Below are 15716 nucleotides of genomic sequence, written 5' to 3' on the forward strand. Positions count from 1 at the left end.
ATGGCTGACTCCATGCCCTTCGCCTGTAACTCCTGGGTCTGGACTCCCTGATCATCAGGAATAAATGGTAGCGAGCAGCCAGCAGATGAGGAGGAATCCGGGTGGAAAGAGAGAAACTGAGTGAACGGAGCGTGCCACTCGTTTTGCCCTCTATTCCATGGGATTTTTGCCATTTAATCTCTCCCACCTGCTCCCCTATCCCTGACCTCTTTGTCCTTCCTCTCCATCCCGGCGTCTTCAACAACGTAAAACCTGGCACATTTCTCTCTCTGTAAAAGCCAAATTTGCAGGTGGTGGACATCTGAAATGAAAGTAGAAAGTGGTGGAGAAACTCAGCAAGTCTGGCAGCCTCTGTGGAGAGACAACAAAAAATGGAGTCTAAAACATCCAATTCTGTAAAGTCATACTGGACTCAAAACATTAACTCTGTTTCTCTCTCCACAGATGCTGCCAGACCTGCTGAGTTTCTTCAGCTCTTTCTGTTTTTATGGCATTTCTCTCTCTCTAGTTCCAAAAAAAAGTCATATTTTACCTGAATCATTAACTCCACTTCTCTCTGCAGATGCTACTGATTATTTTCTAGAACTTTCTGTTCTTATGTCAGATTTCCAGCCTGTGAGCTATTTTCTGTGATTGATTTTAATACTCTCTCAGGTCAGCTTGGCCCAGGCACTGAATGTTGTACTAATCCACATCACTCAATCTACTGCAAACTATTAAAAAGAGAATTGCCAAACAGAAAAGACGAGAAAGCTTTTGATAATTCTCTGCCCCTTGTCAAGGAACTTAATTTCTTCTGAGGTTTTATATCGTGCAGTCTGTGAATGGATTGCTCATTTGGTTTATCTGATGACCTTTGTGATTTAGGACACACACTTTTTAAGTGCATTATAAAAGGGAGCCACATCTTTATATGTTCAAAATGCAAGGACTTGTGATAAAACAGGGCTGAAATGTGGCACTTGTACTTCATATTCTTGCTAATGCTTCATAATAATAATTGTACTTTACTCAAGTACAACACGTTCACATGTGAATTGCAGTGTGACCAACCCTAGAAAAATTAGCATATAGACAAAGCAATCAGGTTAAAAATGTAGAAGTAGAATTTGCTGGAACAGCTCAGCAGGTCTGGAGGTCGAGTGACATGAAGCGTTAACTCTGATTTCTCTCCACAGATGCTGCCAGACCTGCTGAGCTTTTCCAGCAATTTATAATTTTGTCTCTGATTTACAGCAACCCTAGTTCTTTCAGTTTTTAAAAAATTTAGAAGCATATGTAGACAAGCAACCGCGAGCAGGGAATAGTGGCTGGGATATTAAATGAAGAAATGTTGAATTAAAATTATATCAAAGTGATAAGCCAGTTCACCATTCCTGTTTTACAGGTATTGGAGTACACGTAGATTTCACCATTTACATACTTTGTTAAGGATCTGAAGCTCTGTAAGGAATATAGCTCATACATGGAATTTTTCTGTACATCTTGTTTAGAGAGCTGCAGACCGCTTGTTATGATGATTGACTCCAGACAGATATAATACTGGCATTGCTTCCTAACATTCAATTGGGCTTCCAAGTCAAGATAGCCTATCCTGCGAGTGACTTGCATTTTTTTTAACACTTGGAACAAGTATAATTGGCATTGAACCATACAGCAAAGAATTAAGCCATGCGGCCCATTATACTGCTGCAAGCTCTTTTGAATGAAAGATCAAATTAGTTCCCACTCCCCTCGTCTTTCCCCATATCCCTGGCATTTGTTTCCTTTTCAAAGTATCTATCCAATTCATGTTAAATTTGTTCGTACCAGACAGGCAAACTTTGTTAATTCTTACAGGATAATCTTACCCATTTCTAATTGTCTTTTGAGTTGAATGGCTTGCTCCCTTCTTTCAGAGAGTAGTTCAGAGTTAATCATATTGCTGTGAGTCTGGATTTACATGTGGGCCAGCCTAGGTAAGGACGGCAGATTTCCTTCCCTGAATGGTGTTAGTGAACCACAGGGATTTTTATGATGATCATTGATGAGATTGGCTTTCAATTCCTGATTTATTCATTAAATCGAAATGCCACCAGCTACCATGGTGGAGTTTGAACATACATACCCAGAATATAAGACTGTTCCTCTGGATTACTGATCTGAATTAGTGACATAGCCACTATGTTGCCACCACCCCTTGCTACTGTATTTTGAAAAAAGAAACAACTGGACCAAGAGCAGATCAGACAGAAAATCCTACTGTGATTAACTCACCCCCTGTCTCCCCAAAGCCTGCCCACCATCTACAAGGCACAAGTCAGGAGTGTGATGGAACACTCCCCACTTTGCTGGTTGGATGCAACTCCAATGGCAGACTATCGGCCCGGCATGGTGGTCTTTCAGCGATACGTGGCGGTCTTTCAGCCCAGCGTGACCTCAACGTGGACTTGTGGTCTCGAGGTGATTCCTCGAAGTGTGGTTCTACCTTGGCTAAGCACTAAAGAAAGACTGTCATGTTTGAACTTTCAGCTTGCTTTCTTTATTTTTGACTTGAAACTAAAAAGGTCTGCAATGTGTAACTTTTAACCTTATTTCGTATGTTTTATGCTACACTGTAATTACTGCAATGTTTAACTGTTACGTTTGTGCTTTCTTTTACCGTGCTCTTAAGATTCTGTACCTTGTTACTTTGTACCTAAGGTGGTGCCTTGTGTGGTGACGTGATACATTTTCCATTGCACTCCTGTACTTTTGTACTCGAGTACAAGTGACAATAAAAAATCAAATCATACCAGATCAATATACTCAACACCATGCAGGAGAAAGCAGCCCACTAGATTGTCACCCTATCCACCACCTTCGACATTCACTCCCTTCACCACAATGGCACAGTGGATGCCGTGTGTACCATCTACAAGACGCACTGCAGCAACCTGCCCAACCCGTGAACTCTCCCCTCTACAAAGACACACTAGAATAGAAACACCATCCACCTGCAAGTTCCCCTCCAAGCCATACACCAAAGTGTTCCCAAAAATGGCAGCCATTTTTTTGCACATTGGGAAGCAAAGTGGAGTTTTGGGAGGGAAAGTGGGAACATCTCAGTTTAGTGTCAATCACAAGACAGCACATCCGACAAACACAATGTACTGCATTGCAGCAGTGCCTGCATTACATTGTCAATAGAAAATGGCCCATGATCTGACTCTGAAGCTTCTGTGAAGCCAATAGGATACTTGGGAGCTCCAGCACCTGCAAGCTCCCCTCCGAGCCATGCACCATCATGACTTGGAATTAAATCGCCCTTCCTTCACTGTCATTGGGTCAAAATCCTGGAATTCCCTCCCTCAGGGCATTATGGGTTTACCTGAGCACATGGACTACAGTGGTTCAAGAAGGCAGCTCACCACCACCTTCTCGAGGGCAACTAGGGACGGGCAATAAATGCTGGCACTTCCAGTGATGCCTTGCTCCTATAAGTGAATAAGAAATAATTGGTCCACCAGCTGCAAGTGGCTTGACTGACAAATATAAACTTTAAAGAACGTGCAAACTTGCTTCTATGTAGCATCTGGCATGATTTCAGGATGTCACCAGGTGGTTTGCTATCAATCGATTATTTTCATAAAAGGTAAAAAGAAAAACTTTTTAAAAAGAAAAAAGAAATGAAGTTGTTTTAATGTAGCAACTCTTGGAATGTAGGCACAAATGCCAAACTAATGTGTGAACAGAAGGGAACGAAATAGCCAGGTGATCTATTTTTGTGATAGATATTTGCCAGGAGGAGACCCATACTCTGCTTTGAAAAGCATCCAATTGATGTTGCATAAAGGGCCTCAGTTACCTGGAAAACAGCACAGCATTATCTTGGTGGGAGAAGGCCTCACCTTTCTGTCAGTAGCAGCAACTTACATTTATATAGCCCCTTTAATATATATGTTGTCTAAGATGCCTAATATCTGATTATAAAGGAGAATTAAAGATACAGCCACAGTAGGTAATATCAGGGTAAATTTTAATTTTTTTATTCATTCTTGAGACTGGGGTGTCACTGACTAGGCCATCATTTATTGCCTGTCCCTATTTGCCCAAAGGGCAATTATGAGCCAATCACATTGCAATGGGTCTGGAGTCACGTGTAGGCCAGTCTAGGTAAATGATGACAGTTTTCTTCGCCAAAGGACATTAGTGAGCCAGATGGGGTTTTCCTGACAATCGACAACAGTCATCACTAGACTCTTAATTCCAGATTTTGTGTTTTTATTGAATTCAAATTCCACCATCTGCTGTGTTGGGATTTGGATCCGGGTTCCCGGAACATTACCTGGGTCTCTGGACTAGTAGCCCAGTGACAACCGTGCTCGTCTATCGCCTTCCCAAATTATGTGTCCCAGTGCCTAAGACCTTTACTTTGGTTTACATATGAATCTGTGGCAGAAGTAGGATATTTACCTTTGAAGAAGGCTGTGTTATTCATAAGGTCATTGCTGTTCTGCTCGTGTTCCCAATTCCACATCCTTACCCGGGCCCAAAAACCTTTGACTCTGCCTGCCCTAAAAAGAATCCACCTCTGTCATCCTTAAAAATATTCAGTGACCTGACTCCAATACCTCCTGACACAAAGTGTTCCAAAGTTGCACAATCCTCTAAAAGGGAAAAAAAATTCCCTTTCGGGCCTTTTCTTCAGAAATTTCTGAAGAAGGGTCTAGGCCCAAAACGTCAGCCTTCCTGCTCCTCTGATGCTGCTTGGCCTGAAGTGTTCATCCAGCTCTACACCTTGTTATCTCAGATTCTCCAGCATCTGCAGTTCCTACTATCTCCCTTCATCCTCTGTCCTAATAGGGCAACCCCTACATGGTTGGTCATGAATCGCCTTGTGACATCCTGAAATTACAACAGGCACTACATAAATTCAAGTTTGTACTTTTGTTCAAGTTGTGTCTCTAGCAGTGAAGGTGACAGGCAGGTTTTGGTGGTAGGTGTGCTAACCAGTGTGCCAATGCTGACACAGATATATAGGGTGGGATTGATGTGTGGTGTGGCGACTCTCCTTGCCCGCTGTAACTTAGTTTTGTGTGGTGTTCTGTTTGACAGGCCAGCTGCTGTGCAAGATGCTGATGTAGCAGCGAGCACCAAAGGATTTTCCCCCGGTGCAGAACTGCCTGTGCCACCTGACAAAGGTATGGAATTATTGTCTTCAACCACTCCAAGCTCAACTAAAACATTCTCTTTGTCAGATCGGCCTGTTTGACATGAAAGCACTTAGATTGGTCAGTTGCCGGGGCTTCAGATTCAGTACGGAGCTAATCCGCTGTTGGGTAGATCCCATTCACATAGGATATATATGGAAACCTTTTGTTCGAGCATCTTACCTCCCTGCTGTGTCTCGGTTTAAAAAAAAGTATGTGCATTTATATAGCTCCTTTCACAACCTCCCCAACCATTTGGAGGTTTCATTGGCTTCCTCTTCCAGAAGCTGCTGTCATGCATGGACCTCAGGGGTCCTTATTAAAGGCAAATGTTGACAATATCTCCCACCTTCAAAAGTACTTCATTGGCTATAGAGAACTTTGGGATCTTGCTAAAGCTCTATGTCAACAGATGACATTCGATTCCGTTTCTGTTTAATTTGGAATACAATTTAGCTGGGTACAAGCTCTCAAGAGAAGGAAGAAAGAGTGTTATGGCAGGAGACAGTGACGTAGTGATAATGTAATCCAGGCTAATGCTTGGCAGTGTGGGAGTGGATACGGATTCTGGAATTGAAAGCTAGTCTCAATGATGATGACCAAGAACTTACCATCATAGAATCCCTACAGTGTGGATGCAAGCCACCTGGCCCATCAAGTCCACACCTACCCTCTGAAGAGAATCCCACCCAGACTTGCCCTCTCCCTGTAACCCTGCATTTCCCATGTCTAACCCACCTAGCCTGCATATCCTTGGACACGATTGAACAATGTAGCACGGCCAATCTACCTAACCTGCACATTTTTGGACTGTGGGAGGAAACCAGAGCAAACCTACACACGCACGGGGAGAGCATGCAAACTCCACACAGACAGTCGCCCGAGGGTGGAATCGAACCCAGGTCCCTGTCGCTCTGAGGCCACAATTGAGCCACTGGGCCACGTCGATCATTGTGTAAACAACTTGTTGTTCACTAACGCCCTGTAGGGGAAGGAAATCTGTCGTCCTTAGCTGGTCTCACCTACATGGGACTCCCAACCCACAGCAATGTGGTTGACTCTTGACTTCCCTCAGAAATGGCCCAGCAAGTGAAAGAATAAACTAGGTATATTGCTTCCTCAGAGAAGCAGTGCAGACATGCCGAGTTGAATTGTCCCCATTCCATCTTGTATCTTTTTCCACAAGAATTAGGTTGATCAGCTCAGCAACTGATGAAAAAGTTTGCACTTCAGGAAAATCTTTAAAGCTCATTCTTCATTTTTTATTATTATTCTATTTCTGCTTGGTGAACAAATGGGGTTGCACAACACAGATGAAAGGTCAGTCAAGGTTAGCAGGAAACAAGCAGTTGATACCTTCAGGTAGCACCAAGCACTGAATGTTTTTTGTGGCATTGTGAGTGGAAACATAGAAAATAGGAGCAGGCATAGGCCAATCGGCCCTTTGAGCCTGCTGCACCAATCAATATGATGATGGCTGATCATCCAACTTAATCCCCTGTTCTCGCTTTCTACCCGTACCCGTACTTTTACCCTAAGAACAAAGATGTTGCCAGGGTTGGGGGGGCTTAAGCTGTAGGGAGCAGCTGAATAGGCTAGAACTATTTTCCCTGGCGCGTCAGAGGCTGAAGGGTTGACATTGTAGAAGTTTATGAAATCATGAAGGGCATGTATAGGGTAAATAGCCAAGGTTTTTTCTCCAGAGTAGGGAGTCCAAAACTAGACGGCATAGGGTTAAGATCAGAGCAGAAAGATTCAAAAGGGACTTAAAGGGGAATTTATTCATGCAGAGGGTAGTTCGTGTATGGAATGAGCTACCAGAGGAAGTGGGGGAAGCTGTTACAATTACAACATTTAAAAGGCATGTGGATGGATATGTGAAAACAAAGGGTTTTCAAATGGGCCAAATGCTGGCAAAGGGGACTAGATTAATTGAGGATATCTCGTCAGCATGGATGAGTTGGATTGGAGGGAGTGTTTCTGTGCTGTACAGCTCTATGACAATGTCTGACTCCTTGAAAATATTCAATGCCTTGGTCTCAACCACTTTCTGTGACAGAGAATTCCATTCTCTTGGTGAAAAAATTTCTCCTCATCTCAGTCCTAAATGGCCTACCCCATATCCTTAGTTTGTGATCCCTGGTTTCCTGCATTTACCTTATCCAGTCCTGTGTTACAATTTTATGGGTTTCTGAGAGATTCCCCCACTCCAGTCTTCTAAACTCCAGTGAATATAGTCCTAAAGGCCCCAGTTCCTCTTTATAACTTGGAACCTGTCCCGTGATTATTGTGGTATCTTGACAGACCCTGACATTGTTCTGGTCATATTCTGTATCTATATGTAGGGCCTTTGTATGGTGATTCAATCATGATTGAAAATAATTGTCATCCTTGTGAAAGATCTGTTTCTAAAGAATTTATTTTTGATTCAGATGATCATGGAAGGTGTAATGCAGGGAATTCAACTGATGGCAACTCAAAATATACATGGAAAAGCCCTACCTGGTCAGAAATCAGAGAACACCTGTCAGAGCACTTGCATTTTGGCCAGCTTCTTTCCGAGAGCATTCCACAAAGATTTGTCTACAAACATCGAGATTTCCTAATGCAGCAGCATAACCTTCAGGCTGCAGTGTGCAGCCCAGTTCCAGCAGTCTCCAAGATGGAGCTTCAGAGCTTTGCATCTGCCTGTTGCCATGACTACTACACCGTGACGATAGTTGGTATGTACAGACAACACAGATTAAAAGATTGAATTGTGTACATTGAGTGCATTGTGATACTGTATGTGGTCTAAGGCTTGGTTCATTGTCATCTCTGGGTCACATTGTAGTACATAGAACTGTACAGCACAGGAACAGGCCCTTCGGCCCACTGACACAGCACTGACACGTGACACCTTTCTGAAATAAAATCCTTTTGCTTCTACGCTGTCCATATCCCTCTATTCCCTGTCTATCCATATATCTGTCACAGTAACAGTGTGTGTTTCAAGCCCCACTACAAGGGCCAGAGGCTGACATTGTACTGAGGGAGTGCTGCACTATCAGAGAGGTACCACCTTTTAAATGAGAGGTTAAACCAATGACCTGTTTGTCCTAAAGTGAAAAAAGTGGTCCCATTTTGAAAAAGAGGATTGGAGTTATCTCACGGAGATAGTAAGAACTGCAGATGCTGGAGTCCGAGATAACACAGTGAGGAGCTGGAGGAACACAGCAGGCCAGGCAGCATCAGAGGAGCAAGAAAGCTGATGAATCTGAAGAAGGGTCCTGGTCCTCAACGTCAGCTTTCCTGCTCCTCTGATGTTGCCTGGCCTGCTGTGTTCCTCCAGTTCCACACTGTGTTATCTTGGAATTATCTCACTTGTCCTGGCCAATATTTATACCTCAAGTAATACCTTTGAAAAAAGATGACCTGGTCACTGATATGAAACAGAAACAGTGACAAGTTGCAACTAAATGTAGGAAGTAAAGATATTTAACCCAGACATTTCATCACCACCCCACCCCCCCACTCCTCCCCTAAACCCATCTATTCCCTCAGAGGGACTGCAAGGAAGTTATCCCTGGTCCTGGCCAGCATTTGTTCCCTAAACAAACACCAATGGAACTGATTCTCCAGCCATGGCCACATTACTATTTGTGCAGCTTCCTCAAGTACAAAGTCTTTCAGAACATCCAGTCTTCAGGCAGCAAATATAGCAGATCACGCTCCAGCAACAACAGTTCACATGTGAGTCCGAGACTTACTGCTCATGACACCATTGGGGGGGAAAGTCAGATACATTTTGTCAAGTACCCTTGCTTCTATTCTCATTTCACATTAAATTCACAGAGGGAAAACTGAACTTGTTAAACTTGCAACCAATGACAAGCCAGAAGTAAATTTCAGTGAGCTAGCGTCCCTGCTAATATGGCAGAGAGAAATGCATGCTTATGCTATTATACACAGGAATTCAGCAGGATTTCAGCGCCAGATATTGAAATAGTCCTTTTTCTAGATGTTACTTTTGCTTATTCACTGTATCCAAAGTCTTCCTCAGTTGGTGCAAGGTGTGCGGCTAATAGACTGATGTATCAGTGTATTATAATTTCAAGAAATGACCAGATTGTCTTATCTGTTCTGAAGGACGAATTGTTGTTTTGGTACAGGTGTCAATCACCAGGTAGCAGTCGATGTTGTGTTTCTCCCGGTTTTGATGAGTCGTGACAGTCACCGCATTTTGGGGCTATCGATGGAAGTTCACGATAACGCCCTAGCCTCGGTTATGGCTAGTGGTTACATTTGTGACAAACAGACTGCAGATAACAATCAGCTGAAAGAGATGCCTTCCTGTCAAGGTAACAATTGGACCTCAGCGCTGAACTGAAATAATGGGTAGACACTAGATTTGAAAGCATTTCTTCCTCTTCCTTCATAAGATGTGGGTACCACTGTCAGAGACAGCACCCATGCCTAGTTGCCTCTGAATTCAGTGGTTTACGAGGCCATTTCAGAATCAACCACTTTGCAGTGGGTCTGGACTCTTATAGAATAGATCATAGAATCCCTGCAGTATGGAAACAGGCTCTTTGGCCCAAAAAGTCCACACCAACCATCAGAGCATCCCACCCCACCTAATCTACACATCCCTGAACACTGCGGGCAATTTAGCACAGCCAATCCACCTAGCCTGCACATCTTTGGACTGTGGGAGGAAACCGGAGCACCCGGAGGAAACCCACGCAGACAAGGGGAGAATGTGCAAACTCCACACAGACAGTCACCCGAGGCTGGAATCGAACCCGGGTCCCTGGCGCTGTGAGGCAGCAGTGCTATCTGCTGAGTCACTGTGCCACCCATGTAGGGCAGATCAAAAAAAAATGACAGAGTTCCTTCCCTGAAGAACATTGATGAAAGAGATGGGATTTTATGGCAATCAATAGGTTTCATGGTCACTATTAATGAGGCTACCTTTCACTTCCGCGATTTATTAATTAATTGAATTTCACACGGGACAGGATTTCACGGCAACTGATAATAGTTTAGCGGTCACCATTACTGAGGCTAGCTTTCAATTCCACAATTTACTCGTTAAATTTAAATTCCACCAGTTGAGATGGCGGAAGGTGAACCAGAAAATGAACCTAATCTGTGGATTATTAGTCCAGTGACATGATCACTGTGTTATAATCTCCTTCTTAAACTAGATACCACTCGCCTGCACCATTTGCTGTGTCATTAAAATGCTTCTTAGTTGTGAGCCGTGGGTCAGTGATAGAATTCTTCTCGTGAGTCAGTAGATTATGTGTCTGCAGTTTACTTCGGAAACTTGAGCACAAAATCCAACCTGACACAGCAATGCCATATCAATGGAGTGTCACAATATTTACAGTGTTATTTTTTGGATTAAAGATTATAACAGATACCAGCGCAGCCTCAAACTGGTGTAAGATTGCACGTGAGTAGAAATGAAAGAGAGTCTTCCTTAATGGTTGGCATATTTATTCCAAAAACAACACTATCACAGCAATTAACTGGTCATTATCAAATTGCTGTGTGTGGAGTTCGCTGTGTACAAATTAGCTGTCATATTAAAGCTGTGACTACAATTCAGAAATACTTTGAATTGACTGCAAAGCACTTTAGAATCTTCGACACAACAAAGTGCAGAGCTGGATGAACGCAGCAGGCCAAGCAGCATCATAGGAGCAGAAAGGCTGACGTTTCGGGCCGAGACCCTTCATCAGAAAAGGGGGAGGGGAAGGGGGTTCTGAAATAAATAGGGAGAGAGGGGGAGGCGGATAGAAGATGGATAGAGGAGAGGATAGGTGGAGAGGAAACAGACAGGTCAAAGAGGCGAAGATGGAGCCAGTAAAGGTGAGTGTAGGTGGGGAGTTAGGAAGGGGATAGGTCAGTCCAGGGAGGACGGACAGGTCAAAAGGGTGGGATGAGGTTAGTAGGTAGGAGGTGGGGGTGCGGCTTGAGGTGGGAGGAGGGGATAGGTGGGAGGAAGAACAGGTTAGGGAGGCGGGGACGAGCTGGACTGGTTTTGCGATGCGGTAGGGGGAGGGGAGATTTTGAAGCTTGTGAAATCCACATTGATACAATTGGGCTGCAGGGTTCCCAAGCGCAATATGAGTTGCTGTTCCTGCAACCTTCGGGTGGCATCGTTGTGGCACTGCAGGAGGCCCAGGATGGACATGTCATCTGAGGAATGGGAGGGGGAGTTGAAATGTTTCGCGACTGGGAGGTGCAGTTGTTTGTTGCGAACCGAGCGTAGGTGTTCTACAAAGCAGTCCCCGAGCCTCCGCTTGGTTTCCCCGATGTAAAGGAGGCCACAACGGGAACAGCGGATGCAGTATACCACATTAGCAGATGTGCAGGAGAATCTTCTGAGGTTTTGGAAAGTACTATGCAAGTACACGTTTGTACTTTCTTTGCTAAGTACGGTCCAGTTTCAAACGTTCAGCCGAAACTTTTTATGTAAGGGCAAAATACTGGGGATGGTGAAAATCTGAAACAAACATAGAGAACGCTGGAGAAACTCAGCAAGTCTGGCAGCACCTACAGAGAGAGAAACTGAGTTAATGGTTCAAATCCAATGATTCTTCTCCATAGAACATAGGACAGTACAGCACAGGAACAAGCCCTTCGGCCCACGATGTTGTGCCGAACATGATGCCAAATGAAACTTATCCTTTTTGCCTGCCCTTGGTCCATATCCCTCCATTCCTTTTATATTCATGTACTTATCTAAAAGTCTCGTAAATGCCCCTATTGTATCTGCCTCCACCATCACCCCTGGCACCATGTTTCAGACTCCTCCCGCTCTCTGTGTAAATAGAAAACCTACCCCTCACATCTACTTTCAACTTTCCCCCTCTCACCTTAAATGCATGCATTAGACATTTCAACTCTGGGAAAAAGATTCTGACCATCTCGTACATCTCATAATTTTATAGACTTCTATCAAGTCTCCCCTCAGCCTCTGCTGCTCCAGGGACTCCGGACGTATTTAAACGTTAGCTGTGCAGTCTTTTTCTCTCCACGGATCCTGCTGAGTTTCTCTGGCTTTTTTCTGCATTTGTTTTAAGCTTTTCATATGACGTGCGCAGATCGTTTTCTTCTGATTGAATAATTGAAAGTAATGTTTCAGTAAGATAGTAGTTCTGTACAGATTTGTTGTGAGCGTTCCGACAGGTACAAACAGTGTCGTACTGAGGCCCGAATTCAGCTTCTCACAGCACTGATATTCCCAGGGGTGAGGGTAAGTAGCATGGAAAGGAACATCAACCGGAGTTCCTGCTCTAAAGGGGATTTTGTAATTGCTACCCAGTGCTACCGCCCCCAGCTCTCAACTGGGAATATGTAGAACAAAAGCAGTGATCTCCCCAAGCAACACTAAAAGTGGAAAATATCTCTGTGTTTCTTTAAGGGAATGAAGGAACAAGTGAGGTCGTCAGGCAGGTAAGGAGGGCTGGAAGCATGATCAAAAAGCTGGGATGAAGAACACTCTCAAAGACAGGTCATAGAATCCTTACAGTGCAGAAAGAGGCCATTCAGCCCGCCAAGTCTGCACCGACCCTCCAAGAAGCAACCTCCCCAGATCTTGTAACCCTGCTTTTCCCATGGTTAATCCACCCAGCCTTCACATACCTGGACACTACAGGACAATTTAGCATGGCCAATCCACCTAACCTGTACATCTTTGTGACTGTGGGAGGAAACCGGAGCAAACCCACGCAGAGAATGTGCAAACTCCACACAGACAGTCGCCCAAGGCTGGAATCGAACCTGGGTCCCTGCCTCTGAGATGCGGCAGTGCTAACCACTGAGCCACCGCACCGCCTAAAGAAAGAGTTGGTGAAGTTGAGAAAAGTCAAGTTGAGAAGCCAGTCAGCTCCAAAGAATAGCAGGGGAAGGTTTTTGGAACAAGGTAGGATAGTAACAGAAGGATTTCGAAAATGAGGGCTGACATTTTTCTTTAAAACCTAACCCTTTGATCAAACTTCTGGCGACCTGCCCTGATCTCCTCTGACTGAGCATCTTTTTTTTTGTCAGATAACATAGTTGTGAAGCATCGTGGGATGTTTTAACTAGTTGAAAGTTTTAAGGGGGCACAAAATGTTGTTGATTAAAACGACTGGTCAAAATTGGCAATGAAAAATCTTCCATTTCACTGAACATACCGGTTTAAAATTTTAACCATGCAGTTTTGAAGAGAGAGAGCCCAGTGTGTTGATATGTTGTAGTTGACATTGAGGCTGCAGTTAGCTGTGCAGTGAGGGGTGGCTGTATGGCAAAGTTTTCTCTGTTACACTGGGGCACAAAGTACAGTCTCATTGGAGTAGGCACAGAAAACTAGGGTGTGACTAATAGGCAGAAAAGTGGGCATGTGCCCCACAGGAATTTTGTTACCCAACATGCCACCTGGTTGTGTTACATATTGGAAAATACTTACCTGCAGATATGGCTACCAAAGGTTTCTCACTTGATTTAACTCACTATCACAAACAGAACCTACTATAAAGAAGGAGGTCATTTGGTCTACCTTGTCTGTGCCAGATCTCTGAAAGACTTCTCCAATGAGTCCGGCTCTCCCACTCTTTCACTGTAGCTCTGAAAATCTTTTTCGAATATTTATCCATTTCCCTCTTGAAAGCTACCACTGAGCTTATATTCAAGACCATGACGACTTGTAGTGTAAAAGCAAAAACTCCTCATGTCAACTGTAGTTCTTTTTCTGATCACCTCAGATCCATGTCCAGTGGTCCCTGACTCTCCCATCAATGGAAACTGATTTCTCTTCATTTAATCAATTAAAATCCTGCACCAATGTCAACACAATTCCTTTTTTTTTCAGGTGAAGCGGTTAGAAAAGGATTTTATAATTTGTGTCTTAATGCTCAGGGGCTTGCTTGGAGTTTGGATTGTCCTATAGAACAACATTCCAAAACACTAAGAGTTTTTATGTGTTGCGTCCTTATAGATCAGATTATAAAGACAGCAGCTGACCTGGACAATACACGTGTGATCTGTATCCTGGATGTGTACCATCATGGTGAGGGCAAGTCTGAAGTGATTCTAAACAAAGTATACAGAATGACAGATTGAAATCATCTAACACCATTTTGAGAAGTTCATTTCAACAATATGCATTCCCTTTCATAGATTTAGAACCTGTATTTACTTCTCCAGGAACTGTTTGAGAATGACAACCTCAGCTTGAAGACTTCACAGTATTTTATCATAAATATATGCTATAGTAGTCTATTTAATATAAACTTTCACCAGTGGGTGTGTACATATTCAAACTTTTCTTTCAAATAAATCTATGGATAAAATCTGGTCTCCTAGAGTTAACAACGGCGTGTTTTGAACGGCACACTTTTGCAGTTATCAGTGAAGTTATCAATGTCTGTGTGCCAGCATATGACAGGCATCTAAAATCAACTCTTTGCAATAGATTAGGACAATCAGATTCTCACCTCCTTGTTTTTTATGGCATCCCGCTGCCAAACTGTTTGGGGAAACTAAAATTCAAGATGTTACAACTGATTTCAAACCCAGCTCTGTATTTTTAGAGCTTTTCTCCCTCGGTGGTGAATGTGCCTGAGTGTTAGCAGCAGAGGCTGGGTGGGAACTCTGCTTAACTACTGATATGTCAAAGACAGACCATAGACCAAAGATTGCTGGTCAAGGACATGCTGTGTTAGACTTCATGTTCCTGGAAGATTGCAGCTGCAAAGAAAAACACTGAAATCTTGAAAACACTCAATACAAACCATACTACTTCATTGTTGCCTGTTACTGGACTCAGTATTGACCAATGCACTGTAGCTACAATATGTACGATCTACAACTTGTCATTCCCAACCCCCACTTCAACATCGCCACTCAGTCATGTAACTTTTACCACTGCAGACCAGATTAGAAATGTGAGTGGACTGCCATCACTTCCAAGTTCTACACTAAGGCATGTACTACCTGACTCAGCAATCAGTCTCCTTCCTTCATTGTAACTGCTTTGAAATCCTGGAATTCTCTACCTTATATCTCAATAGGAGAACCGTTATCACAGAGCCAGCAGCAACTCAAGGAGAAAGGCTTGCCATTTCTCAGAGTAGTCAATGTGGTCTTGCCCCCAGTAGGTAACATCCCAAGAACTAATTAAAACTCAGTTCAGTTGTAAGCTCTCCATTTGGAATGCAACACATTCTTACAACCTTGTGATGATCTGCCTGAGGAATGAAGGCTCTAAAAATCAATTTGAATTCATTTTCCTTTCCAATGTGCAGCACGATTATAAATATTCTTTCTTGTGGGATTCTTACATTTTGTTGAAAAGTCGTTGATATGCATTATTTTATTCTTATCTATTCTTGAGATGTGTGCATTGCTGAAGAAGCCAACATTTGTCTAACCCTGATTAACCTTGAGTGACCTTGAGTCTTATTCAGTCATTACAGAGAGGAGGTGGAAGTCAACCACTTTGCTGTGGTTTGGAGTCACATATAGGCCAGACCAGGTAAAGAGGAATTCTCTCCTTAAAGTACATTAGTG

At 43.4% G+C, this 15716-nt stretch overlaps 1 protein-coding gene across 2 annotated transcripts in view; it reads left to right on the forward strand.

Moving 5' to 3' along the window:
* The window catches only part of LOC109920948 (RPA-related protein RADX-like), a 63485-nt gene extending 48012 nt beyond the window's left edge, over positions 1–15473 (forward strand). Inside the window, exons 12-15 of one of the 2 annotated variants that reach the window (XM_048605232.1) lie at positions 5077–5162; positions 7604–7894; positions 9323–9511; positions 14143–15473. In XM_048605232.1, coding sequence (XP_048461189.1) covers positions 5077–5162; positions 7604–7894; positions 9323–9511; positions 14143–14267 — 691 coding nt within the window. In that variant the 3' untranslated portion in view covers positions 14268–15473. The remainder of the gene's footprint in view (positions 1–5076; positions 5163–7603; positions 7895–9322; positions 9512–14142) is intronic. The other variant, XM_048605231.1, reaches the window with a different exon arrangement.
* Positions 15474–15716: the final 243 nt, after the last annotated feature.

The sequence above is a fragment of the Rhincodon typus genome, chromosome 14 (genome assembly GCF_021869965.1).
Source record: "Rhincodon typus isolate 14 chromosome 14, sRhiTyp1.1, whole genome shotgun sequence".
In the NCBI taxonomy this organism is placed as follows: Eukaryota; Metazoa; Chordata; class Chondrichthyes; order Orectolobiformes; family Rhincodontidae; genus Rhincodon; species Rhincodon typus.